This window comes from Scyliorhinus torazame, chromosome 16 (genome assembly GCF_047496885.1).
Source record: "Scyliorhinus torazame isolate Kashiwa2021f chromosome 16, sScyTor2.1, whole genome shotgun sequence".
NCBI classification, from domain to species: Eukaryota; Metazoa; Chordata; class Chondrichthyes; order Carcharhiniformes; family Scyliorhinidae; genus Scyliorhinus; species Scyliorhinus torazame.
In genome coordinates, this window is record NC_092722.1 from 150,051,986 (window position 1) to 150,079,403 (window position 27,418).

At 47.2% G+C, this 27,418-nt stretch overlaps 1 protein-coding gene across 1 annotated transcript in view; it reads right to left on the reverse strand.

Moving 5' to 3' along the window:
* dock1 (dedicator of cytokinesis 1) overlaps window positions 1-27,418 on the reverse strand; it is an 850,868-nt gene that overhangs the window by 757,062 nt on the left and 66,388 nt on the right. The window contains exon 7 of the mRNA XM_072479204.1: window positions 16,882-17,017. Within this exon, the coding sequence (XP_072335305.1) occupies window positions 16,882-17,017 (136 nt within the window). The remainder of the gene's footprint in view (window positions 1-16,881; window positions 17,018-27,418) is intronic.

Genomic DNA, 27,418 nt, shown 5'->3' on the forward strand with positions numbered 1-27,418 from the left:
TCTCACTGAGATCGTGAAAGGGAAGTTTCCAGCCTCATACGAGAGGTACAGAAATACGATAACCACACATGACGGTGTGGTGTTGAAGTATGTAGTTCACTTTATGTAGTTCCGAAGCAGGATAGGAACCAATTAATCTGTTTATTCCATGATGGTCATGAAGACCAGGGAATCGATCCCACCGCAGCGCACCTCAAACAGCTTTGTTGGTGGCCAAATCTCAAAGAGGATGTATCCCATTACATTGAGAATTGCCTCATCTGCGCACAGAACAACCCAGATAGATATGACATACATAGACATAGAATTTACAGTGCAGAAGGAGGCCATTCGGCCCATCGAGTCTGCACCGGCTCTTGGAAAGAGCACCCTACCGAAGGTCCAAACCTCCACCCTATCCCCATAACCCCATAACCCAGTAACCCCACCTAATCCCCATAACCCAGTAACCCCACCCTACGGGCAATTTTGGACACTATGGGCAATTTAGCATGGCCAATCCACCTAACCCGCACATCTTTGGACTGTGGGAGGAAACCGGAGAACCCGGAGGAAACCCACGCACACACGGGGAGAACGTGCAAACTCCGCACAGACAGTGACCCAAGCCGGAATCGAACCTGGGACCCTGGAGCTGTGAAGCAATTGTGCTAACCACCATGCTACCGTGCTGCCCCTAATATGCCAGGATATGCCAAAAAGGCACAACTCAGCCACACCCGACCCGTTAACGGCCCCTGGACTAACCTCCAGATCGATTTTATAGGTCCATTGCCCCCTTGCAGGAATGGCTATAAATATGTTCTGGTGGTCATAGACACTTTTACAAAGTGGGTGGAAGCATTTCTAGCCCGCACCAACACCGTGAAAACCACAGCCAAAATCCTAACCCACCACATCTTTACAAGATGGGGACTCCCCCGCAGTATTGAATCAGACCAAGGTTCTCACTTTACGGGACGGGTCATGCAGACCATCCTCACAATATTTGGCATAACCCAAAAATTTCACATTGCGTACCACCCACAGTCGAGTGGTATAGTGGAGCGCATGAATCGGACCCTAAGAACCACCCTTAGAAAAATGGTCCAGCAGAACACCACCACTTGGGATTCTGTCCTCCCCTTTGCGCTGATGTTTTTGCGTAACACTGTTTCCACCTCCACAGGTTACACCCCACACACCCTCATGACCGGACGCCCCATGAAAGGGACAGAGTACTTGTTGGGTTTAGACCTGACCAGCCCTAAAGTTACGGCCCTCACCCACGAGAAAGCCGTTGAACAATTACTTGCAAATGTAAAAACAGCTCAGTTCGCAGCCGCTGTTAAACTGGGCACTAAAAGAAAACAGAGCAAGGCCTGTTTTGATAAGGCAGTACATGCAACGGAGTATAATATAGGACAACAAGTGATGTTGTCTGTGTATAACCCCAGCACATTTCTGTCTCCGAAATACTCGGGTCCGTACTCCATTACGGATAAAGTAAGCCCATCGGTATATAAAATCAAATACCCAAATGGTAAGACTGCGTGGTTTCACATAAACCAGTTATAAGCTTATGGAGCACAGTCAAGCCACACCCACCACGTCATGCTTGACGCAGCAGACCAAACCCCGCCCACAGCCAACATGAGCACACCAACCCCCACCACGTCCAGCCCAGACACGGACTCGCCCCCTCGACTCCACCCTCAACATTTACGCTCCGCCCCGGAACGCCCACAGACTGCAGCAGCAGACAGCGACTGTGACTCTGACGACAGCCACATCACGCCTCCCTACTATCCTGGACCCACACCCAGCGACTCCGAGTTCGACTCCAGTGATCCCTTCCTGATCACTTTCTTAAACAAACCACACCACCGACCATCGAACCATACGGACAACCCCGACTTTGTCCCCACACAACTTGACGAAAGCCATTGGCACCGCGACAACTCCTACAGACTCGTCCGCAATGACGAGGGCAACCCCAACTCATACCACGCAGCCCTTTCAACATTAATTCACTCCAGAATTTGGCACCCGGGAGAAGGGGACGACCCCGAGTCAGACACCCAATCCGCCAACCCTTTGGCGACCCTGTTCGCAACAGAGAACTGAGGTGTCCACATGATGATTTAAAGGAAACACTTGGGGAAAAGTGTTGTCCTTCCTGATGGAACCTGCAGGATGTTTTACGTTGTTTGTATGTTTGTATAAGTGTTGTTCGTCCGACAGGAGAATTTTCTCACCATCACACACCCATTCACCTGAAACCTTTTAGCTCTTTCCAACACCCCCACCGCGGCCAGACGCTTGTTCAGCGGTACCAACTTGTCCACAGATACCACAATGGTACCAACTTGTCCACAGATACCTGGTCAACATGCCAGACGCTTGTTCAGCAGAACTAGCTTATCTGCAGATACCTGGTCAGCAGACCGGACACCTGTTCAGTGGAACTAGCTTGTCTGCAGACACTTTAGCTGATACCTGTTAGGGTACCACACGCCCGTTCTGATTCGAGGGTAGAAGCGCAGCACTTGCATTTCACCTGGTACTGGTTCAAGTGCCAGATGCCCGATCTGATTTGATGGTAGAATCACAGCAGCAACCCCACCATGATGACTACATTTTTGCCCGTTCTTGTCGGTTGCTCAGGCAGTGGAGAAACGGCATGGGACCCGCCCTGCCTGGGAACCCCCCCGCTGGTCAAAAACGCTCGGGTAGGGGACATACGGTACTGGTAGCTGTCCTACCCGGGGACTCCATCTAAATCTTACGCACCTCATTCGACCTTTTCCTTTCAAAACAGTTTTATTTATTTAGGCGACCCTTGGGGTGCTGCCTCATGCTATTTACATCCAGGAACATTTGGATGATAAACTTAGCACTGGTCCGCCAATTTTGGATATCATTAGTTCTAAATACAATATTTGTATAACAATTTAAAGGAACAGGTGTAAAAACTGCTATCATGTTTCATTTTTAATACATTCCTTTGGTTCTAAAGTAATCACTCTAAAACCTATGTAAACAATTTCAACAGCAACATTTTTCCAAGAATGTAGCTTGCATTAACTTTGCTTGATGCGGAAATGAATGAAAAGTAGAATCCAGTCAAGTAATGTTCATTTTTGGCAGGATGAGGTCACCAGCACATGAATTACTGACTTCTATTCACTTACCCCATATATTGGTGATTTTTGGTCTGTGCCAGACCAGTGTGCGCAGAAGTCTCTCATTTTACTTAAACGTGCACCTGATACCCGTTTGTGTATGGTGTTATGCTGTATTCAGGGTTATTCTTCAAAATAGAAGTGATCTGATTTTCCCTTATGCACTATTATGTCTGATTGTGTTTCTGCAGCCTTTAAACCCAATAGAAATATTGAAGAATTGAAACCTAATTTTCAAAATGTTCAAGATTCATACAAATAAAAAATACATTTCACTGGAGCGTGAACTATACTTATCATGAAAAAATAAAATTTGAAATTTTTGGGACCATGACGACTCAAGAAAACAAATTAATCAACAAAAAAAATTGAGAATACAATAAATAATTCAGGCAGCTTTTGAGAGATGATGAGGGATTAAGTTATTAGTGCTTTCTCAGCAGCTAAATGCCGCATCACTGACTAGGATCCCTTCTGAAATGTATTATATAGAAATTATTTAGAAATTCAAAGTGGTACCATATCAAACAGCTGAACAGATGATGTCATACACAAAGTATGTAAATCTTTAGAGACGACTTTTGAAAACAGTAATTTGCAAAGTGCAATATCCTTTTTATATAAATATATGTAAAATGCTCTCCCATATGGATGCCCATGCATCCAGATGAATCATTTGTCATAATCCACTTTATTGAGAAATCATAATTATTCCCAGGCACATTGACAGCTCCCTGCTGAAATGTAAAGGTAACTGAAGAAATCTAATGACATGATAATAAAATCCATTATTAAATATGTTTTTTAAAAGTAAGTAGTTATCCACAGTCCACAAGGAATCATGGGCATCTCTCACCATTAAAGAGACACTTTGTTATGTAGTTTGAGGAGCACTACTATATATCAAGCATGGAACATGGCAAGGAGTCAGGCCTCAATGAACCACCAGTCAGTAGAGGGATTGAACCCAAGTTGCTGGCCTCATTCTGAACCACACTCTAACCATCTAGCCAACTGAACTAAACGCCCAAATGTTCCAAGCAGCATCAAAACTTCTGCATCTGACACAGATCAGTCAGAAAATTGCACATAGCTTGTTACGTTTAAGACAATCTGACTTCAGATGCAGCATACTGAAAAAAGCCCTCTCTTTATGGTATTAGCTGCCAGATAGTAAGTTTAAAGATCCAATTTGAATACTAATTAATGGGCCAAATTAGGTAGTTAAGTGGGTGAGATGGGTACGGGTAAGTGGTTAGGATGAAAGGAGGGTGAGGTGGGTAGAGGTGAGATGAGTAGATGAAGTAGGGAGGTAGATGGGTAAGTGGGTATGATGGATAGAGCGTGATGTGAGTAGATGAGGTGGGTAGGGCGTGCAGTGGTGGGGCGTGCGGTGGCGGGGCGTGCGGTGGGTAGGGCGTGAGGTGGGTAGGGCGTGAGGTGGGTAGGGCGTGAGGTGGGTAGGGCGTGAGGTGGGTAGGGCGTGAGGTGGGTAGGGGGTGAGGTGGGTAGGGCGTGAGGTGGGTAGGGCGTGAGGTGGGTAGGGCGTGAGGTGGGTAGGGCGTGAGTGTTAGACGTTTAAGTTGCTGTGATATGAAGAGTCTAAAGTTCTGTTCCTTTTTCACCAAAACACATTTATTTAATTCCAACACCCTTTGCACAAAACTCTAACTATACATCACCTGACAGAGGCCACCTGAAGCCCCTTTACATATCAGTGTCAATTAATGGATACTTAACATAAATGAGGCAACTAATTGCAATGTCTCTTAACACATTACTTAACAGTCTCCCCTTCCTTGGAGAAAAAAAAAATTAGGTGAAAACAAAATTTCAAGAAACTCAAGAACACACACATGATTCCCCCCCCTTTTTTTTTGTTTGGACAAGAAAGAAGAAGAAAAACAGTCACAGAAACAAGCGCCCTTCATTAACAATATCCAAATGTTTCTGTGAACTCGCCCCTCTTTTCGTAAAACAGTCTGACAGTTGATAGCTCCTGTCGACCCATCTAATTTTTGTTATTTCCCCTCTGTCCAACACCTGCTTCAAACTTGTGATGTCTATCCGTAACCTCTTTTCATTGACACTTTTTGTAGAGTGCACATTTTCCCACAGGGATTTATTGTCAATGTGACAGTCAAAAGATATATTACCCAAATCCCCTAATCCCAAAATTTCTGTCAATATCATACTTATATAAAAGGCCATATCCACCGCCGCTTCAAGGCTTAACGTCTCAGCAGCCAAAGTGCTTTTTACCACTCTCCTTATTTTCTTTGTTTCCCACACAAGCGGGCAACATTTACCATTGTTCCCCAAAAGGAAAATTATAAAACCTCCTGCGCTTGAAACCCCATCACATAAATATGCGTAGGACGCATCACTATAAACTATGAGTTTCAAGTGCCTACGGTAACCTAAAACCAGGAACTTCAAAACACACTCCTGCATTTTTAGTTTGGCCAACGCTTTATTTGCTCTTATTATGTCTTCCACTTTGGGATCATTCATTTTTGTACTCAACTCGAAGACATCAAAACTCACGTCCGGTCTAGTCTGTCTACCTAACCAGTTCAGTTGCCCAATTAAACTTCGCAGTTGCTCTTTTTCGATCTTTGAAACCATTGCGTCTTTTTGTGAAACTCGGCCACGACTAATTGCTATTGGGCTGATGCTTTCCAAATAAGATTGCTGACGTAAAGTTGCCCCTAACTTAGTCTGTCCAATTTCCAGTCCAATATATTTAAATGCACCGGAAGCCTGACTTCCAACACTGAATTCTTTCCTCAAACCAGAAATTACAATAGCTTCAAAATCACTAGTTCCACCCCACAAAAAATCATCGAAATGCGTCATAAAAATGCCAGAAAGATTTCCTTTATAGTGCCAGCAAAACATTGCAGGATCTGCTTTCAACTGGCAACAGCCTAACTTTAACAAAACTGACCTTACCGAAAAATACCATATGAATAATCCATATACACATTTGTTCAACTTTCAAAGTACCCCTTCTGTGTTAGCTCCTTCTTTATAGGAGGACAGAGAAAAATGTCTCTCTGGAGCTGATGCCCCTGCAAAAAGGCAGCTTTTATGTCTATAGATTTGCATTCCCATACCTTTGTGGCTAATAGAGCCAAGAAGATCTTTAAAATAACCTTTCCTGCTGTCGGTGAATCTACCCTTAAATCCTGATCTACGTTTTCTTCAAATCACCTTGCCACAAGCCTGGCCTTTGCCTTATAACTTTCATCCGGAAGAACCTTTTCCGTGCAAATCCATCTGTGGGATAGCGCTCTTTGTCCCTTATCCGGTACTTCCGTGTATACCCCAAATTCACTCCAACTATGCAATTCTTGCTGTTTAGCTTCTTTGATAACGTTTTCATCTAATTTATTTGAAGCCACCAAAATCTCACGTGCATGTGGGCTTCTACTCCTATTAGTATTCGTAGTCTTACTCATGTTCCGAGATCTTGATAAACTACGCCCCCTCTCTCGTCTGGTATCTCGTTCTGTACTGCTACTGCTTGATCTTTCCCTTCTGCTGTGGGATGTCCTTTCAATAGTTCTCGACCTTTTCCTGCGGACCTGTTCTCTATCCGATGTACTATCTGAACTGGTACTGTGTTTCTGTGCCCTCTATTTTTGAACTTTGTTTTCCAAATCCATTGTCTTGACTCCTTCCCCTGAATGCTGTACATTCAACCAATGTTTATACTTTCCAGTGGCCTTCCCTGCTCTACTAATCACAGTTGAATCCGTCCATTGACTAGACCCTTCAGGCAAGTATGTCACTTTTGTACCAACTTTTGGCAGTTGTCCTTTTGGAAAAATGGCCTGTTCTAATTCATCAGAAGTGTTGCGTTCCTCCACAGAAACCCAGTCTATATCAGTTAATTGGTCCTCATAGTTCTGTAACACATGGGTACTAGATGACTCTGGTTCCTCGTCATGTCTGTCTGCTCTGTCTAAATTTGAAAATTTGTAATCTGTACCCATTATCCTTGATGAATGTACCCTAACAGTTTCATTACCATGTTGCAAAATAATTGTTTGCCATCCATGCCTCTGATCTTCCCTGGGCCTTTCCATTCATTAGAATTGTCTCTCTTATAGTATACCATGCCTCCTTGCTGAAAAACGGCATCTGATGGCCGTACGTTATGTCTTAAAGCTCTGCAAATTCTTTCAGAGACTTCTGCTTCCAAAAAAGCTTTTCTACTGCTATGTAAAGCATTTAAATGTTCAGCAAAACCAGTGGTAATTGTAGTCCCCTCCCAAGCTGGAGGCTGGTCATCCAAAATGGACGGAATTTTAGGAGTTCTCCAAACACCAATTGATAAGGACTATAGCCCCCAACCATCTGCAATGAATTCTTTGCATGTACTGCCCATGCTAAAGCTAAATTTAGCCTGCAATTTGGTTGATCTGCCAAAATTTTCCGAAGCATGTCATCGATGACATCATATGATTTCTTTCACAGACACCATTACTAAATGGGCTTTCTGCAGCCGTATTCATAACTCTGATGTTCATGTTTTCACACATATCCCTAAACTCATCACAGCAAATTCTCCCCCATTGTCCGTAAGGAATTTTGCCAGTGGACCCATTCATGTCCCTATCCATTTTTCCACAATTTAATCCAGAATTACTCTCTTTTCTTTACTTCGTACAATCGTTGATTGACTAAATCTGGTTGCTAAATCTACAAAATGCAAAATAAATACATTATTTGCTTTATACCAGATCTTAAGGGCCATGGCCACAATGTCGTTAAAATCCCTAGCCAAAGGTAGGGTTACTATCGGTTGTGCTGGTGTCCTTCTGTACTTCCTACAAACTTCACAGCGGTCACTAACCTGTTCTATCGGTTTAGGATAGTCGTCATCCCTTACCCCTGCATCCTTTAATAAAATTTTCTGCCTCCGAGGAGACAGATGTGCAAATTGCCGATGCAGTTTTAATACCACAAACTTTTTATCAGCTAAAGTCCCATTTTCAACTGCCATTAACACATCCTTAACCACTCTACTTGAAATATTATTTGTCAGTAATGGAATACAATAGTGTCCCGACTGTGTAAATTGTACGTCCACCGTCTTTCCAAAAACTGTTGCCGTATCCTGTTCCATATCCAGTTTCATGTGTGCTTTCTTCATCGACGGTCTGCTCAGAAGCAAAGGTCTGCTCAGAAGCAAAGGTATACAACATCCTTGCTAATGAAATGATTCACTCCGGCAATATTGCAAGGAATCATCACTCTTTTCAGCGACTTCTGTGTATTATCATCCCCAAACCTGAAACTTATGGAACTTTCAAATTCCTTAACCTTGTTACGATTTTCAGCATTCAAAGAGTCCAGGTATCATTTTAACCAGTCAATTCCACACATAGTAGATGTGCAGCCACTGTCCAATACAGCACAGTTGAAGGATTCTGCAACCAACACTCTCATTACCGGCGTAAAACTGCTTGTCAATAGGACACTGCCTTCTTTCAGGTCACTATCTTTTTCCTCTTCTGACTCTTCCGTGTCATGTGCCGCTTCAATCACTCTATCATAACGAGTTGGACAGTTGAAAGCATAATGGTATTGAGAGTCACATGGAAAACATTGATTTATCATGCCCAATGCATTTCTGGGGATCATCTTCCTATTGTAGGTTCTAACTGGGTTTCTGTCTTCATAATTTCCTCATCTCGGTCTCCTTCTATAGTCTTGAGCCCTGTTCGTAGCCATACGATTTCGCCATCCTGTTAGTAGTGTATCTTCCATATTCTGCCTTATTGCAGGCTGACCTATTTGGGCCATCAGAGCCATCGGAATCAAATGTTCCCCCAGAAACTTTTGTAAAGCTTTTGTCATCTGTTCGAATAAGGTATCCTTATCAGTAAACTGAACTCCTGTCAAAACCAGGAGCCTATCCATGTTGCTCACTCTAGCAGTCAAGTAATTTAAAGGCCAACACAGACTGTGGAAATTCCAGGTTGTGTTTCTGCAGCCATTTATATAGTCTGCCAAATTCCATTATATAGTCTTCCATGGAGAGATCCTCCATTGTCTGGAACTTATCAAAATCCGACCATGCTTCATACGCAATGAACAAGTCATCTTTCTTATAAACCTTATCTATATAATGTCATAAAGTCTCCAGACCTTCTTCTGAGTCTAACTCTTCCAATTCCAGCTCAGAAAGCACTTTGTTTCAAATTTTACTGCCATATGGTAGAGAAAGAGCCAATGCCATACCTTGTTTTCTCTTTCCCAAAGCAGTTACCTTAGTCCACATAACTACTGCACTTCTCCATTGGTCGTACGATTCCCTTTCAGAAAATAAGGGAGGATAGTCATATCCAGCCATCTTTATCCTCGGTTCAGCCATATATCCCTTTTTTTTTTCTTTTCTCACTCACTCCTTGGTTTGATCTGGAAAAGTTGTATCTTTCAACCCTTCACGTTTACACAGCAACCATCCTCTGCTACTAATTGTTAGACGTTTAAGTTGCTGTGATATGAAGAGTCTAAAGTTCTGTTCCTTCTTCACAAACGCACATTTATTTCATTCCAACAGCCTTTGCACAAAACTCTAACTACACATCACCTGATGTGGAGATGCCGGCGTTGGACTGGGGTGAGCACAGTAAGAAGTCTTACAACACCAGGTTAATGTCCAACAGGTTTGTTTCGATGTCACTAGCTTTCGGAGCGCGCTCCTTCCTCAGGTGAATGAAGAGGTCTGTTCCAGAAACATATATACAGACAGATTCAAAGATGCCAAAGATTCAAAGATGACCTGACAGAGACCACCTGAAGCCCCTTTACATATCAGTGTCAATTAATGGATACTTAATAAGACAACTAATTGCAATGTCTCTTAATCCATTACTTAACAGTGAGGTGGGTAGGGCGTGCGGTGGGTAGGGCGTGCGGTGAGTAGGGCGTGCGGTGGGTAGGGCGTGCGGTGGGTAGGGCGTGCAGTGGGTAGGGCGTGCGGTGGGTAGGGCGTGCGGTGGGTAGGGCGTGCGGTGGGTAGGGCGTGCGGTGGGTAGGGCGTGCGGTGGGTAGGGCGTGCGTTAACAGGGCGCTTGGTGGCGGGGCGCACGGTGGCGGAGCGCGCGATGGAAGAGCATGAGATGGCAGGGCGTGCCGTGGGCGGGAGGGTGTGCGGCGGCAGGGCTTGCGGCGGCAGGGCTTGCGGCGGCAGGCCGTGAGGCGGTAGGACGTGCGGTGGTATGAAATGCGGTGGCAGGGCATGCGGTGGTAGGGTGTGCAGTGGCAGAGCGTGCGGTGGCAAGGTGTAGAGTGGCAGGGCTTGCGGCGACAGGCCTTGCGGCGGCAGGGCATGAGGCGGCAGGGCGTGCGGTGGCAAGGTGTAGGGTGGCAGGGCGTGCGGTGGCAGGGCATACGGTGGCAGAGCATGCGGTGGCAAGGTGTAGAGTGGCAGGGCTTGCGGCGACAGGGCTTGCGGCGGCAAGGTGTAGGGTGGCAGGGCGTGCGGCGGCAGGGCTTGCGGCGGCAGGGCGTGCGGCGGCAGGGCGTGCAGTGGCTGGGCTTTAGGTGGGTACAGTATGAAGTGGGACGCTAATGCTGTTGCCGATCGAGGGGCTGAAGGAGACCCAGAAGGCCCAGGCGGTAGAGCTCCGAGAGGTGAAGGACAAAACTAACGAGAACGAGGACGAGATCTTGGGCCTGGCGGTGAAGATGGAGGCGCACGAGGCGCTGCACAAGAGGTGGGCCGAGAGATTCGAGGTCCTGGAGAACAGGTCGAGGAGGAAGAATCTCCGGCTTCTGGGTCTCCCCGAAGGAGTGAAGGGGGCTGATGCTGGGGCGTATGTGAGCACGATGCACCATTCGTTGATGGGTGCGGAGGCCTCTCCGAGCCCCCTGGAGCTAGAAGGGGCTCACCGGGACCTGGCGAGGAAACCCAAGGCTGGCGAGCCGCCAAGGGCAATAGTGGCGAGGTTCCATCGTTTTGCGGACAGAGAGTGTGTCCTGAGATGGGCCAAGAAGGAGCGGAGCAGTAGATGGGAGAATGCGGTGATCCCAGTCTACCAGGACTGGAGCGCGGAGGTGGCAAAGAGGAGAGCTGGCTTCAACCGGGCCAAGGCGGTGCTGCATAAAAAAAGGGTGAGATCCGGAATGCTGCAGCCTGCGCGACTGTGGGTCACGTATCAGGACCGACACCACTATTTTGAAACGCCAGAAGAGGCTTGGACCTTTATCCAAACGGAAAAATTGGACTCGAACTGAGGGACTGTGGTTGTGGGGGAGATGTTGACTGTATACAGGGTTGTAAATATGGGTAAAGAATGTTTCACGGGTGGAACGATGGATGGGGATGGGGGAAGAGGTTTTGATGGGGGGACAGTGAGGAATGTGAGCGTCGGTGCTGGAGGGAGGTGAGACTCGGAGATGGGGGAATTGGGATAAGGCCACATGGGGCGGGGCTAGCTCAGGAAAGCGCAGGCTTTTTCCCGCGTTAGGGAGGGGGGGGGGGGATGGAGGAGCGCAAGGAGGAGGGGGGATTTCCACACGGGGGGGTCAACGGGAATGCGGGGGAAGCCAGGGTCAGCAGGAGTCAGCTGACTTACGGAAGTATTATGGGGGAGCAAAAGAGCTAGATTTGGATCGAGCGGGGAGTGGGGGGGGGGGAGCAATCGGGTTGCTGCTGCATTGGCCAAGGGGGAACTGAAAATGGAAGAGGAGGTCGGGGCGGGGTTTCCCCGTCTGGGGGACTGGAGGGTGTGGGAGACGCGGGCACGGGACTGGCCTAAAATAGGAGATGGCTAGTCGGCGGGGGGGGCCCAATCCGGCTGATCACGTGGAATGTGAGTGGCCTAAATGGGCGGGTTAAGAGGACCCGAGTGTTCGCGCACTTAAAGGGACTGAAGACAGACGTGGTCATGCTTCAGGAGACACATCTGAAGGTGGCAGATCAAGTCAGGTTAAGGAAGGGATGGGTAGGACAGGTGTTCCATTCGGGGCTGGATGCGAAGAACAGAGGGGTGGCAATACTGGTGGGGGAGCGGGTGTCGTTTGAGGCCAAGAACATAGTAGCGGACAATGGAGGCCGATACGTGATGGTGAGTGGTAGGTTGCAGGGGACGGGGGTGGTATTGGTAAATGTATACGCCCCGAATTGGGACGATGCTGGATTCATGAAACGGATGTTGGGGCGTATTCCGGACTTGGAGGTAGGAAGCTTGATAATGGGTGGGGATTTCAACACGGTGTTGGACCCAGCACTGGATCGCTCCAGATCTAGGACCGGAAAGAGGCCGGCTGCGGCCAAGGTGCTCAGGGGGATTATGGATCAGATGGGGGGAGTAGATCCGTGGAGATTTGCCAGGCCTTTGGCCAGAGAATTTTCTTTTTTCTCCCATGTACACAAGGCCTACTCCCGGATAGATTTTTTTGTTCTGGGCAGGGCATTTATCCCGAAAGTGGAGGGAACGGAGTATTCGTCCATAGCCATTTCAGACCACGCCCCGCACTGGGTGGAACTAGAGTTGGGGGAGGAGAGGGACCAACGCCCGCTGTGACGGTTGGATGTGGGACTGCTGGCAGACGAGGAAGTGTGCGGGAGGGTGCGGGGGTGCATAGACAGGTATCTGGAGGCCAACGACAACGGGGAGGTGCAGGTGGGAGTAGTATGGGAGGTGCTGAAGGCGGTGGTCAGGGGAGAGTTAATCTCCATCAGGGCTCTTAGGAAAAAGAGAGAGGGCAGGGAAAGGGAGAGGTTAGTGGGGGAGATTTCAAGAGTGGACAGGAGATATGCAGAGGCCCCTGATGAGGGACTACTCAGGGAGAGGCGAAGTCTCCAGACGGAGTTTGACCTGTTGACCACAGGGAAGGCAGAGGCACAGTGGAGGAAGGCACAGGGGGCGATGTATGAGTATGGGGAGAAGGTGAGCCGGATGCTGGCACATCAGCTCCGTAAGAGGATGGCAGCGAGGGAAATAGGTGGAGTCAAGGATGGAAGGGGAACTACGGTGCGGAGTGCGGTGAAAGTGAATGAGGAATTCAAGGCCTTCTACGAGGAGCTGTATAGGTCCCAGCCCCCAGGGGGAAAAGAGGGGATGCGACGATTCTTCGACCAACTGAGGTTCCCGAGGATGGAGGAGCAGGAGGTGGTTGGTTTGGGGGCGCCAATTGGGGTGGAGGAGCTGGTTAAAGGACTGGGGCGCATGCAGGCAGGAAAGGGCCCGGGACCGGATGGGTTCCCGGTGGAGTTCTATAAGAAGTATGTAGACCTGTTAGCCCCGTTGCTGGTAAGGACTTTCAATGAGGCAAGGGAGGTGGGGGGGACCCTGCACCCGACAATGTCAGATGCAACGATCTCTTTGATCCTGAAGCGGGATAAGGACCAACTGCAATGCGGGTCGTATAGGCCGATCTCGCTCCTCAACGTAGATGCTAAGTTGCTGGCAAAAGTGTTGGCTACGAGGATTGAGCACTGTGTCCCGGGGGTGATTCACGAGGACCAGACGGATTTGTAAAGGGCAGGCAGCTAAATACCAATGGGCGGAGGCTCCTAAATGTGATTATGATGCCATCGGTGGAGGGAGAGGCGGAGATAGTGGCAGCTATGGACGCGGAGAAGGCCTTTGACCGAGTAGAGTGGGAGTATCTCTGGGAAGTGTTGCGGAGGTTTGGGTTCAGGGGAGGGTTTATTAGTTGGGTTAAGCTCCTATATAGAGCCCCGGTGGCGAGTGTGGTTACGAATCGGCGGAGGTCGGAGTACTTCCGGCTGTATCGAGGGACAAGGCAGGGGTGCCCCCTGCCCCCCCTGTTGTTTGCATTAGCAATTGAACCCTTGGCCATGGCATTAAAGAGTCTGGGAAATGGAGGGGGGTGGTCCGAGGGGGAGAGGAGCATCAAGTGTCGCTGTATGCAGACGACCTGTTGCTGTATGTGGCAGACCCAGTGGAGGGGATGGTGGAGGTCATGCAGATCCTAAGGGAGTTTGGGGCTACAAGCTCAATGTAGGGAAGAGTGAGCTCTTTGTGGTGCATCCGGGGGATCAGGAAGAGGGATAGACGACCTACCGCTGAGGAGGGCTGAAAGGAGCTTTCGATACTTGAGGATCCAGGTAGCTAGGAGCTGGGGGGCCCTGCACAAACTTAATTTAAAAGGGCTGGTGGAGCAGATGGAGGAGGACTTTAAACGGTGGGACATGTTGCCACTCTCGCTAGCGGGCAGGGTACAGTCGATTAAAATGGTGGTCCTCCCGAGGTTTCTTTTTGTATTCCAATGCCTTCCAATTGTGATCACCAAGGCTTTTTTTAAAGAGGGATGGCAGGAGCATTATGGGTTTTGTGTGGGCGAGTAAGACCCCGAGGGTTCCTGGAGCGTAGTAGAGATAGAGGGCTGGCGTTGCCGAATCTGGGTGGCTACTACTGGGCAGCCAACGTGGCGATGGTCCGTAAATGGGTGATGGAGGGAGAGGGGGCGGCATGGAAGAGGTTGGAGATGGCGTCCTGCAAATGAACGAGCCTGGGGGCACTGGTGGCGGCACCGCTGCCGCTCTCGCCGACAAGGTACACCACGAGTCCGGTGGTGGCGGCAACGCTAAAGATCTGCAGGCAGTGGAGACGGTACAGGGGTGCGATGGGAGCCTCGGTGTGGTCCCCGATCAGAGATAACCATCGGTTTGTCCCAGGAAGGATGGACGGGGGGTTTCAGAGCTGGCATCAGGCAGGGATTAGAAGAATGGGGGACCTGTTCTTTGCTGGGACGTTTGCGAGCATCGGGGCTGGAGGAGAAGTTTGGACTACCCCCGGGAAACGCTTTCAGGTACATGCAAGTGAGGGCGTTTGTGAGCGGCAGGTGAGGGAATTCCCGCTGCTCCCGGCACAGGGGATTCAAGACAGGTTGATTTTGGGCGTATGGGTCAGAGAGGGCAAGGTGTCGGCAATATACCAGGAGATGAAAGAAGAGGGGGAGGCTTTGGTAGAGGAGCTGAAGGGTAAATGGGAAAAGGAGCTGGGGGAGGAAATTGAGGAGGGTCTGTGGGCTGATGCCCCAAGTAGGGTTAATTCCTCTTCCTTGTGTGCCAGGCTTAGCCTGATACAATTTAAGGTTGTTCACAGGGCGCATATGACGAGGGCGAGGCTGAGTAGGTTCTTTGGGGTGGAGGACAGATGTGGGAGGTGCTCAGGAAGCCCGGCGAACCATGCCCATATGTTTTTGTCGTGCCCGGCACTGGATGGGTTCTGGAGGGGAGTTGCGAGAGCTATATCTAAGGTGGTGAAAGCCCAGGTCAAGCCAAGTTGGGGGCTAGCATTATTTGGAGCAGCGGACGAGCCGGGAGTGCAAGAGGCGAAAGAGGCCTTTGAGTCCCTGGTAGCCCGGTGAAGGAAGTATGGAAAGATGCGAAGCCCCCCATTGTGGAAGCCTGGATAAATGATAAAAGGGGTTCTCCAGGCGGTGGCAACCGTTCCTAGACTATCTCGCGGAGCGTTAGATGAAGTTCGGTCGACAGCAGCAGCAACCCAGGAGGGGTGGGGGGGGGGGACACACAACTCTCTTGGGGGGGGGGGGGGGGGGGGGGGGGGGGAGAAGAGGGTGGGACGGGGAAGGGGGGGGTTTCTGGGGGGGCATCTGAGCAGGAAAATATATAAATGATCCAGAAAACCGATATGTACGGGAGGAATCTAATGTACAAAGTTCTGTATCATATTGATTTGCCATGTTTATGTCTTGCTATCCGAGTTTTCTTTTCTTTTTGTTACGGGGGGGGGGGGTTTGTTTGTATGGTTGAAAATTTTGTTTAAAAATTCTTAATAAACATTTTTTTTTTTAAAGCAATCAATGCCAGTAATGTGGGTATTGGTATAGTACTGCTGTAGGAAGATGACAAAATAATTGAAAAGCCTGTTGGATGTTTTTCTCAGAAACTAACTATTCATTAAAAGAAATATTAGACCATCAAAAAAAAAAAAAAGTATGAAGTGGGTACATGATGTGTGCACGGAGTTTGCGATGTAGATAGGCAAGCTGCATATTGGGTTAATCGGGTTGTCGTGGGTGGCCAGGCCGGGGATGTAGTCAGCTCAGGTCGGGAAGGTAGTTGGGGAGAGTCAGAGGGGTTGATTGGGGAGAAATCGGAAGATTTGCAGGAACAGCACAAGATTTGTTACAACATTTAAGCTCCAAGTCAGCTGAGCTTTCTTGAGTTGTCTTATTTTTACCAGGTTCCCTGGTCATCTACACATTGAAATGCATTAGTGTTATAATGCTGAAACAGAAGGCCATTTGATCCAAACAATCCATGCCAGGGGTTGCCACCCAGGCAAGCACATACTCTGTTCTTAAGATGCTTTCATCCTGCTCCCCTCCATTCACCGCTTCAATTACCTAATTCAAGTGCAGTAAGAAGTCAAGTTAAAGTCCAAAAGGTTTGTTTCAAATCACTAGCTTTCGGAGCACTGCTCCTTCCTCAGGTGAATAATTCAAGTGAGTTGCTTATTCTCTTTGTCAACTGAAGACTAAATACTGCATTGCCTGTGGTTAATTGGCAAGGAGCATTTATCAAATATAAAACCAGAGGGAGCTTAGAATTCTACAAATACCTCTGCAAGTGGTAATGTTATTATGCTAGTTGGAAATTCTAAAGTTGCCTAAAGGAAGTAATTTAATAAAGTTTATAGTACTTAATAGCCCATGTTTAGTCATTAATATATTTTATATAGTATTGTTGAGCCTTTACCTGCCACTCCAAAGGGTCTTCTCAGTCCTGTGGTGAATTTCTTGGTGTTATTGTCCTTCAGCTCCATGCGGCCTACTCTGACAATTTGACACACAAAACTAATTTTTTCTCTTTTAAGGTCTTTGCTGCCAAGGTCCTGTGAAAAACAGAAATATTTCAGTTCCAATGAGGTATACATATCCACTCAAAATATCATAACTTCTCTTTTCCCTTCACAGATATTGACTGCGTGTTCTTAAGATGCTTTCATCCTGCTCCCCTCCATTCACCGCTTCAATTACCTAATTCAAGTGCAGTAAGAAGTCAAGTTAAAGTCCAAAAGGTTTGTTTCAAATCACTAGCTTTCGGATCACTGCTCCTTCCTCAGGTGAACAATTCAAGTGAGTTGCTTATTCTCTTTGTCAACTGAAGACTAAATACTTCAGTACTTAGCAGTACTGTCACCTCTAAGTCACAAGGTTCTAAAGTTCATATCCTTTCCAGGGCTTAAGGAAAACCCAAGACCAAAATGCCAGTGCAGTACTGAGGAGCACTGCAATCTTTCAGATAAGATCTTTAACGGAGGCCCCATCTGCCATCTCAAGGACTCATAAAAGATCGCATGACAGTATTTCAAAGAAAATCGGAGGAGTTTTCCCTGGTGACCTGGCCAATATTTAACCCTCAATCAATATCACTAGAACAGATTCTCTGGTCATTATTAGATTGTTGCTTGCGAGATATTGCTGTGCATAGATTGGCTGATGCATTTCCCAAAATTACTACAATTACCATATTTCATAAGTAATTCCTTGGTTGTAAGGCACTTTTTGGACATCCAGTGGTCAAGAAAGACATTATATAAATGCAAGGTTGTTTGTATACTTCCAGCATTTTTAAAAAATTGAGGCAGAACAGTTTACTCATCTTATACAAGATGCGTTTTGAAGGAAAAACTCTGAAATTTATATTCAAATTAAGATGCAACATTAATCTTTAACTATTTCCATAATTCAGAGTTTTCAGCTGAGTAATTATGTATCTTACTAGGACATTCATAAGTCATTTTGAAAACAAGCACACAAAGATCCTTTTGTAAGCAAACTCTACTTAAGAAATAGAAAGCCTTTCAATGCCCTTAATTTTTCATGCTTGACAGTCACGACCATCCAATCATCATCTGTGTAGGATTAATGTGGAGGCACAACTGCGTCTAAGGAAATTACTAGTCTTCATAAAAAGACAGTTGAGCCCAGCCTGAGCCAACATGCAGATTTCAATGCATCATTAGCCCTTTGATCACAAGAATACTGCTGGAAAATAAAGAATTTTTGTTTCTCAAAAAAAAAAAATTTAATTCGGAGTACCCAATTCATTTTTTACAATTAAGGGGCAATTTAGCGTGGCCAATCCACCTACTCTGCATACCTTTGGGTTGTCGGGCAAAACCTACGCAAACATGGGGAGAATGTGCAAACTCCACACGGACAGTGACCCAGAGCCAGGATCGAACCGGGGACCTCGGTGCCGTGAGGCAGCTGTGCTAACCACTGCACCACCGTGCTGCCCTTGTCTCTCGAAAATTGTTCAGTTTACCAGTGCCACAGCATGTTCAAGGCTGGCTGTTGACAGAAGACATGGTCTGCAACTTAACAACTTAAATTCACTGCAGGCTAATGCATCTGTTGCAAGGGAAAATCTTATAAGCTAGTCTTTTTATTTCTGCAATAACAGCTAACTTGGATGTCGAAAATAATTTTGTGTTGTACAATTCTGAAATTAATATGTATGTGTAAATGGGTCATGGAAATACTGACCTATGAAAAATCTCATTTTTGAACAATAGGGTATATGAACTGCACTGTTTTTCCAGTTCTGACTGCATAAATGAATGAATATGGGATATGAGCATTGCTAACTAGACGGACATTTATTGACCTTTCCTAACTGACCATGAGACAGTGGTAGTGAGCCACTTTTTGGAACCGCTGCAATCCACCTGGTGTCTGGCAAACACCCACAGTGCTGTTGGGAAGAGAATTCCAGAAATTTCCCCAGTGACTGCACAGGTGTGATGATGGTGTGTGACTTAAGAGTGGAACGTGGAAGGTGCTTTTCTTTTATTCTTGCTTGAGATATGGGTGTGGCTGGCTAGACCATGAGCAGGTGATGGTGAGATGCATTCTTCTAACGTTGTAGTCCATGTGATGTTGGCACACCCACAGTGCTATTGGGAAAGGAATTCCAGGATTTTGGCCCGGCACCAGTAAAGGAACAGCAATATAGTCACAAGACAGGATTGGGTGTGGCCTGGAGTGGAACTTGCAGGTGGTAGCGTTCTCAAACATCTGATGCACTTGTCCCACTTGGTGATCGTGATTGTGGGTTTGAAGGTACTGTCGAAGGAGGCTTGGTGAGATCCTTCAGTGCAAAGCGTAGATGATACAGATGGCTGTTACTGTGAGTCAGTGGTGGAAGGAGGGGATATCGAAGGTGGTGGGCGGGGTAGAAATCAAGCGGGCTTTGTCCTGGATGATGTTGAGCTTTTTGAGTGTCATCTTTGGAGAGTCAGAAATTGAGATACTTGCAACAGAATTCCCGGCCTGTGGCCTGCTCTTGTGGCCACAGTATATATATGGCTTGTCCAGTTTAGCTTCTGGTGAACGATAACCTCCAGGACTTAGATAGTGGCAGATGCAGCGACAGTAACACTATTAAATGACATTCGAAGATGATTGGATTCTCCCTTTTTTAACTTGTGTGGCGTAAATGTTACCTGCCACTTATCAGCCAAAGCCTGAAATTTATCCAGGTCCTGCAGAACATTGGCACAGACTGTTTCAGTATCTCAGGAGTTGCAAATGGGGCTGGAGATTGCACAAATATCAGCGAACATCCCTACTTCTGACTTTATGTTGGAGTGAAGCTTGAAGGTCTGGTATACAGTGCTTGTTGTGGTCCCACAGGATGTTACACCTGAACAGAATGTTCGCAGAATGGAACCCCAGCTCAAAAGCCCATGGGCTGAATTTTCCGTTCCTGCGTCTAAGTGCTGACGCCAAAGGAGGATCCATGGAGTTCCACAACAGAAAAATCAGCACCTCTCCCGTACCTATTCAACTATCGGTGAGGGGCTAGCACCGCCGCCATGTGGAGCACCCGCAGAACACGCGGAAAACAGTGGGGAAATCACCGGGTCCGTGATGGACACGCTGAGGGCTGACAAGCTGCAGCCATACGTACACTATACACCCCCCACATTCACACCAATCACGCCCGAAAAGATGGCGCCGGTTGTGCTGGACCGTGTCCCCGTCCAACCCAACCCCACAGGCCACCTCCTGGCCACTCCTCAATACTCCCCCAAGCCCTAGCAAAAGCCCCACAGACAGCGGCACGAATGTCGGTGAAGTATAGCTGTGCTGGACACTGCCCATACACGCTCTCTCCCCCTCTCTCCGCAGCCACCACGCCATGTTCACGTCGGTTGAGACCACATGTGGACCGTGCCAAAGAGCAAAGAAAAGTACAGCACAGGAACAGGCCCTTCGGCCCTCCGAGCCTGCGCCGCCCATGCTGCCGTCTAAACTAAAACCTTCTACACTTCTGGGGTCCGTATCCCTCTATTCCCATCCTATTCATGCATTTGCCAAGGTGTCCCTTAAACGTCACTATCGTCCCTGCTTCCACCACCTCCCCGGCAGCGAGTTCCAGGCACCCACTAACCTCGGTGTAAAGAAAACTTGCCTCGTACCTCTCCTCTAAACCTTGCCCCTCGCACGTTAAATCTATGCCCCCTAGTAATTTACCCCTCTACACTGGGAAAAAGTCTCCGACTATCCACCCTATCTATGCCTCTCATAATTTTGTAGACCTCTATCAGGTCGCCCCTCAACCTGCGTCGTTCCAGTGAGAACAAACAGAGTTTATTCAACCTCGTCTCATAGCTAATGCCCTCCATACCAGGCAACATCCTGGTAAATCTCTTCTGCACCCTTTCTAAAGCCTCCACATCCTTCTGGTACTGTGGCGACAAGAATTGAACACTATACTCCAAGTGTGGCCTAACTAAGGTTCTATACAGCTGCAACATGACTTGCCAATTTTTATACTCAATGCCCCGGCCAATGAAGGCAAGCATGCCTTCTTGACTACCTTCTCCACCTATGTTGCCCCTTTCAGTGACCTGTGGACCTGTACACCTAGATCTCTCTGACTGTCAATACTCTTGAGGGTTCTACAATTCACTGTATATTCCCTACCTGTGTTAGACCTTCCAAAATGCATTACCTCGCATTTGTCCGGATTAAACTCCATCTGCCATCTCTCCGCCCAAGTCTCCAAACGATCTAAATCCTGCTGTATCCTCTGACAGTCCTCATCGCTACCCGCAATTCCACCAACCTTTGTGTCGTCCGCAAACTTACTAATCAGACCAGTTACATTTTCCTCCAAATCATTTATATATACAACGAACAGCAAAGGTTCCAGCACTGATCCTGCGGAACACTACTAGTCACAGCCCTCCAATCAAAAAAGCACCCTTCCATTGCTACTCTCTGCCTTCTATGACCAAGCCAGTTCTGTATCCATCTTGCCAGCTCACCTCTGATCCTGTGTGACTTCACCTTTTGTACCAGTCTGCCATGAGGAACCTTGTCAAAAGCCTTACTGAAGTCCATACAGACAACATCCACTGCCCTACCTGCATCAATCCTTTTTGTGACCTCTTCGAAAAACTCTATCAAGTTAGTGAGACACGACCTCCCCTTCACAAAACCGTGCTGCCTCTTGCTAATACATCTACTTGCTTCCAAATGGGAGTAGATCCTGTCTCGAAGAATTCTCTCTGGTAATTTCCCTACCACTGACATAAGGCTCACTGGCCTGTAGTTCCCTGGATTATCCTTGCTACCCTTCTTTAGCAAAGGAACAACATTGGCTATTCTCCAGTCCTCCGGGACATCACCTAAAGAGAGTGAGGATCCAAAGATTTCGGTCAAGGCCTCAGCAATTTGCCTCCGTCAGTATTCTGGGGTAGATCCCATCAGGCCCTTATCTACCTTAATATTTTTCAAGACGCCCAACACCTCGTCTTTTTGGATCTCAATAAGACCCAGACTATCTACACACACTTCTCCAGACTCAACCTCAACCAATTCCTTCTCTTTGGTGAATACTGATGCAAAGTATTCACTTAGTACCTCGCCCATTTCCTCTGGCTCCACACATAGATTCCCTCCCATGTCCTTCAGTGGGCCAACCCTTTCCCTGGCTACCCTCTTGCTTTTTACGTACGTGTAAAAAGCCTTGGGATTTTCCTTAACCCTATTTGCCAATGATTTTTCGTGGTCCCTTTTAGCCCTCCTGACTCCTTGCTTAAATTCCTTCCTACTTTCCTTATATTCCACACAGGCTTTGTCTGTTCCCAGCCTTCGAGCCCTGACAAATGCCTCCTTTTTCTTTTTGACGAGGCCTACAATATCTCTCGTTATCCATGGTTCCCAAAATTTGCCTTATTTGTCCTTGTTCCTCACAGGAACATGCCGGTCCTGAATTCCTTTCAACTGACATTTGAAAGCCTCCCACATGTCAGACGTTGATTTACCCTCAAACATCCACCCCCCAATCTAGGTTCTTCAGTCCCCGCCTAATATTGTTATAATTAGCCTTCCCCCAATTTAGCACATTTACCCTAGGACCACTCTTAGCCTTGTCCACCAGTGCTTTAAAACTTACTGAATTATGGTCACTGTTCCCTAAATGCTTCCCTACTGAAACTTCTACCATCTGGCCGGGCTCATTCCCCAATACAAGGTCCAGTACAGCCCCTTCCCTAGTTGGACTATCTACATATTGTTTTAAGAAGCTCTCCTGGATGCTCCTTACAAACTCTGCCCAGTCCAAGCCCCTAGCATTAAGTGAGCCCCAGTCAATATTGGGGAAGTTAAAGTCTCCCATCACAACAACCCTGCTGCTTTTACTCCTTTCCAAAATCTGTCTACCTATCTGCTTCTCTATCTCCCGCTGGCTGTTGGGTGGCCTGTAGTAAACCCCCAACATTATGACCGCATCCTTATTGTTCCTGATCCCAGGAATTAGGGTTAGCGGCATATCGCCTCGCTGCCCTCTGAGGTGTCCTCCCGCACTACAGTTGTGATATTCTCCCTAACCAGTAGCGCAAATCCTCTACCCTTTTTACACCCCCCTCTATCCTGCCTGAAACATCTAAATGGGCAGCACGGTAGCATGGTGGTTAGCATAATTGCTTCACAGCTCCAGGGTCCCAAGTTCGATTCCCGCTTGAGTCACTGTCTGTGCGGAGTCTGCACGTTCACCCCGTGTGTGCGTGGGTTTCCTCCGGGTGCTCCGGTTTCCTCCCACAGTCCAAAGATATGCAGGTTAGGTGGGTTGGCCATGCTAAATTGCCCTTAGTGTCCAAAATTGCCCTTAGTGTTGGCTGGGGTTACTGGGTTATGGGGATAGGGTGGAGATGTGCGGTTGGGTAGGATGCTCTTTCAGAGAGCCGGTGCAGACTCTATGGGCCGAATGGCACTGTAATAGGGCACTGTAAATTCCATGATTAAAAAATGCTGGAACGTTTAGCTGCCAATCCTGTCCTTTCCTCAACCAGGTCTCTGTAATGGCAACAACATCATAGTTCCAAGTACAAATCCAAGCTCTAAGTTCATTTGCCTTACCTGTTATACTTCTTGCATTAAAACATGTGCACTTCAGGCCACCAGTCCCTCTGTTTTCAGCAACATCTCCCTGTCTGCTCTGCCTCAGAGCCATACTGTCCCTATTCCCTAGTTCCCACTCAATTTTTTCACCTTCTGGCCTATTGCTCCGGTACCCACCCCCCCCTAGTTTAAACCCTCCCGTGTGACACTAGCAAACCTCGCGGCCAGGATAGTTATACCTCTCCAGTTTAGATGCAACCCGTTCTTCTTATACAGGTCACACCTGTCCCGGCAAAAGCTCCCTGTGGTCCAGATAATTGAAACCCTCGCCCCTACGTGGTGGGCCACATGTTTAGCTGCTCTAACTTCCTATTTCTAGCCTCATTAGCAGGTGGCACAGGGATTAATCCCAAGATTACAACCCTAGAGGTCCTGTCTTTTAACTTTCTGCCTAACTCCCTGAACTCCTGCTGCAGGACCTCATCCCCCTTCCTGCCTATGTCGCTAGTATCAATAGTACCACGACCTCTGCCTGTTTGCCCTCCCCCTTCAGGATGCCCGCTACCCATTCTGAGACATCCTGGACCCTGGCACCAGGGAGGCAACACACCATCCTGGAGTCTCTTTCACATCCACAGAAGCGCCTATCTGTGCCCCTGACTAAAGAGTCCCCTATGACTATTGCTCTTCTGCGCTTTGACCCTCCCTACTGAACATCAAAGCCAGCCGTGGTGCCACTGCACTGGCTGCTGCTGTTTTCCCCTGATAGGCTATTCCCCCAACAGTATCCAAAGCGGTAAATCTGTTCGAGAGGGGGACAACCACAGGGGATTCCTGCACTGCCTGCCTGCCCCTTCTGGTGGTCACCTTTCTCTCTGCCTGCACCTTGGGTGTGACCGCATCTCTATAACTCCTATCTATGACGCTTTCCGCCATCTGCATGCTCCTCAGTGCATCCAGTTGCTGCTCCAACCGAACCACGCGGTCTGTGAGGAGCTGCCATTGGTTACACTTGCTGCAGATGTAATCGGCCGGAACACTGGAAGTGTCAGAGATCTGCCACATCTCACAGTTCGAGCACTGCACCCCGCTGAGTGACATTTAAGCACTAGTTCATTAATTTGAAATAAACACTTGAATTATTGTTAGATTGAGTCACAATTAACTATATGGCCCTGACGCTAGATTTTTACTGTAAAATTAAATGCTAAATACCTCAGGTTTAGTTACTCTACTATCTAGTTAATCAATTAGATTTGTCTTGCAATATTATTATTTTTTAAATTTTAACAGATTCCCAACCAGCCAACCAGGTCACAGCTTTACTGTGATGCCACTTCAGCTTTCCCCTCCCCCACACAATTTGCATTACCTTCCTGGGATGCTGTGGATCTCTCCCTGCAGATTAACAGTTCCAAGCCAGAAGAAACAAAACAAAACAATAGGGAAAAAGCACCTCCTCCCACTCTGCACCGAATTACCAAGTTCCAATCCCCACTTTGGCTGTCTCTCACTCAGGATGTCTCGACTTCACCCTGCCCAAGCATATTGAGTGCGCCTGCCTTTTATACAGAACTCAGCTAACCGAAGATGAGTCACATTACTTAATTTCAAACAGAAGAATGAATTAAATTGCCATCGGCAACTCAGCCCATCGGAGGCGGAGCATCGTGGGTGGGCCCGATAATGAGACGCAAATACAGTTGCAACTGTGCACGGCGTGCGTCACAATGACGCCAATTTGAAGGGGGTGGAGCATCACAACCTAGCGTGAAATGGGCGCCTGCCGCGATTTTGGCATCGGCAGTTATTCTCCATCCAATCACCATTCCCAATTTCGGCATCGGGCAACGGAGAATCCCCCATAACCCTTGTTTTTCTTTTGCAAACGTGGAGGAACAGAGTCGCAGGACTTCTAATTAAATTTAACAACAAGAAAAGAACATTTATTGAACATGAAAAATTGGATGATGATACAATACTCATTTATTGCCCCTTCAGCTTAATAAATATGAATGGATTTTACCACACATTACAAAATATATCTAAATCTACAATGGTCACAGTAACACAAAATCCCGTTAAGCATACAGACTGGCTGTGGTCAAATATACTCTCCACTCTGAACCCGAGTGAATGCCTGTGGATTTCTCCACAAAATCTCCTCAGGTGATCAAAAAACACTCATTAAAATCTTCTCTCATCTGCAAATCCTTCAGTGATTTGCATTCAGAAATCCAGTCCACGTTTTCTAAATTGCACTTCCAGACAAAGCTTCTGCTCCACTTTTAATAACGAATCCAGTATCCAGGTTTTAAACCAGCCCCTCTAAGATTTTCTTATCGTGCTTGCTGTACAAACTGCTCACAATTGCTTTAACCGATGCTCAGACTCGATTAAAATGGCATCAAACTTTTGATTTACCTCTGACATCTGCTTTCCCACTTTGTTTACTATTCCCTTGAATTTTTCCAAACAATACCTTTGTTTTTGTTCTCTTTATTTCAGTCATAAGACATTATTTCTGCCCCAATTCCCTGGTTACCTGGACTGCATCTTGTTCTTTTGGAAATCTGCCTCTTTGTAGCTCTCAGTCTTTCTTCTGGCAGAGTTGTGAGATGTTCATTCTCCGGTGTACTATCTTCAACTGCCAACAAATTCAGCTAAAAACTAAATTAATTAGCCTGTCTACCTTAAAAGGCCCCAGATGTTAAGCAACCATTGCTACTTCTGCCAGCCTCTATTTACTCATCCTGCCGTAACCCTCTCTAAACATGGCAGATGCAGTTTGGATTGAATCAAACCCCAGACATACAAACCCCTTTTTCCAGCATGAATCTAACTATAGGTTTTACTTTTCCTGCCACAGAAACATTAAATGAAACAAATGTAAAACTATATCTTATTTCTAACGTTTACCAATACAAACACAATGCCATGAAAACTATCTATGTTTTGCTAACACACCACTCTGAAGAATTCCTTCAGTGACACCCTGAAACTCAGATGATTGACCTTCAACAACTATAACCATCTTCCTTTGCACTAGGTATGACTCCAATCACCAGAGATCATTCCCCCGATTCCTAATGACTTGGTTTTTCTAGGACTCCTTGGTGCCATGCTAGTCAAACGCTGCCTTGATGTCAAGGGCAATCACTCTCACCTCTGGTGTTCAGCTCTTTTGTTCATGTTTGAACCAAGGGTATAATAAGGTCAGGAGCTGAGTGGCCATGGCAGAACCCCAACTGAGTATCAGTGAGCAGGTTACTGCTGATTAAGAACTGTTAAAGATACCTAGTTCTGGAGCACAAGTCATCAGTAATATTGCTGATTGTTGTCAAAGCCCATAGACTTTGCAGTATCAAATGCCTTCAGCTGTTTCTTGATATCACATGGAGTGATCAAATTGGCTGAAAACTGGCATCTGTGAGCTGCTCTGCTTTTCTGGCTAAAGATTGTTACAAATTGGGCAGCGCGGTAGCATTGTGGGGGCAGCGTGGTAGCATTGTAGGGGCAGCGCGGTAGCATTGTGGAGAGCACAATGGCTTCACGGTCCCAGGTTCAATTCCGGCTTAGGTCACTGTCTGTGCGGAGTCTGCACATCCTCCCCGTGTGTGCATGGGTTTCCTCCGGGTGCTCCGGTTTCCTCCCACAGTCCAAAGATGTGCAGGTTAGGTGGATTGGCCATGATAAATTGCCCTTCGTGTCCAAATTTGCCTTTAGTATTGGGTGGGGTTACTGGGTTATGGGAATAGGGTGGAGGTGTTGACCTTGGGTAGGATGCTCTTTCCAAGATCCGGTGCAGACTCAATGGGCCAAATGGCCTCCTTCTGCACTGTAAATTCTATGATAATCTATGAAATGCCTCAGCC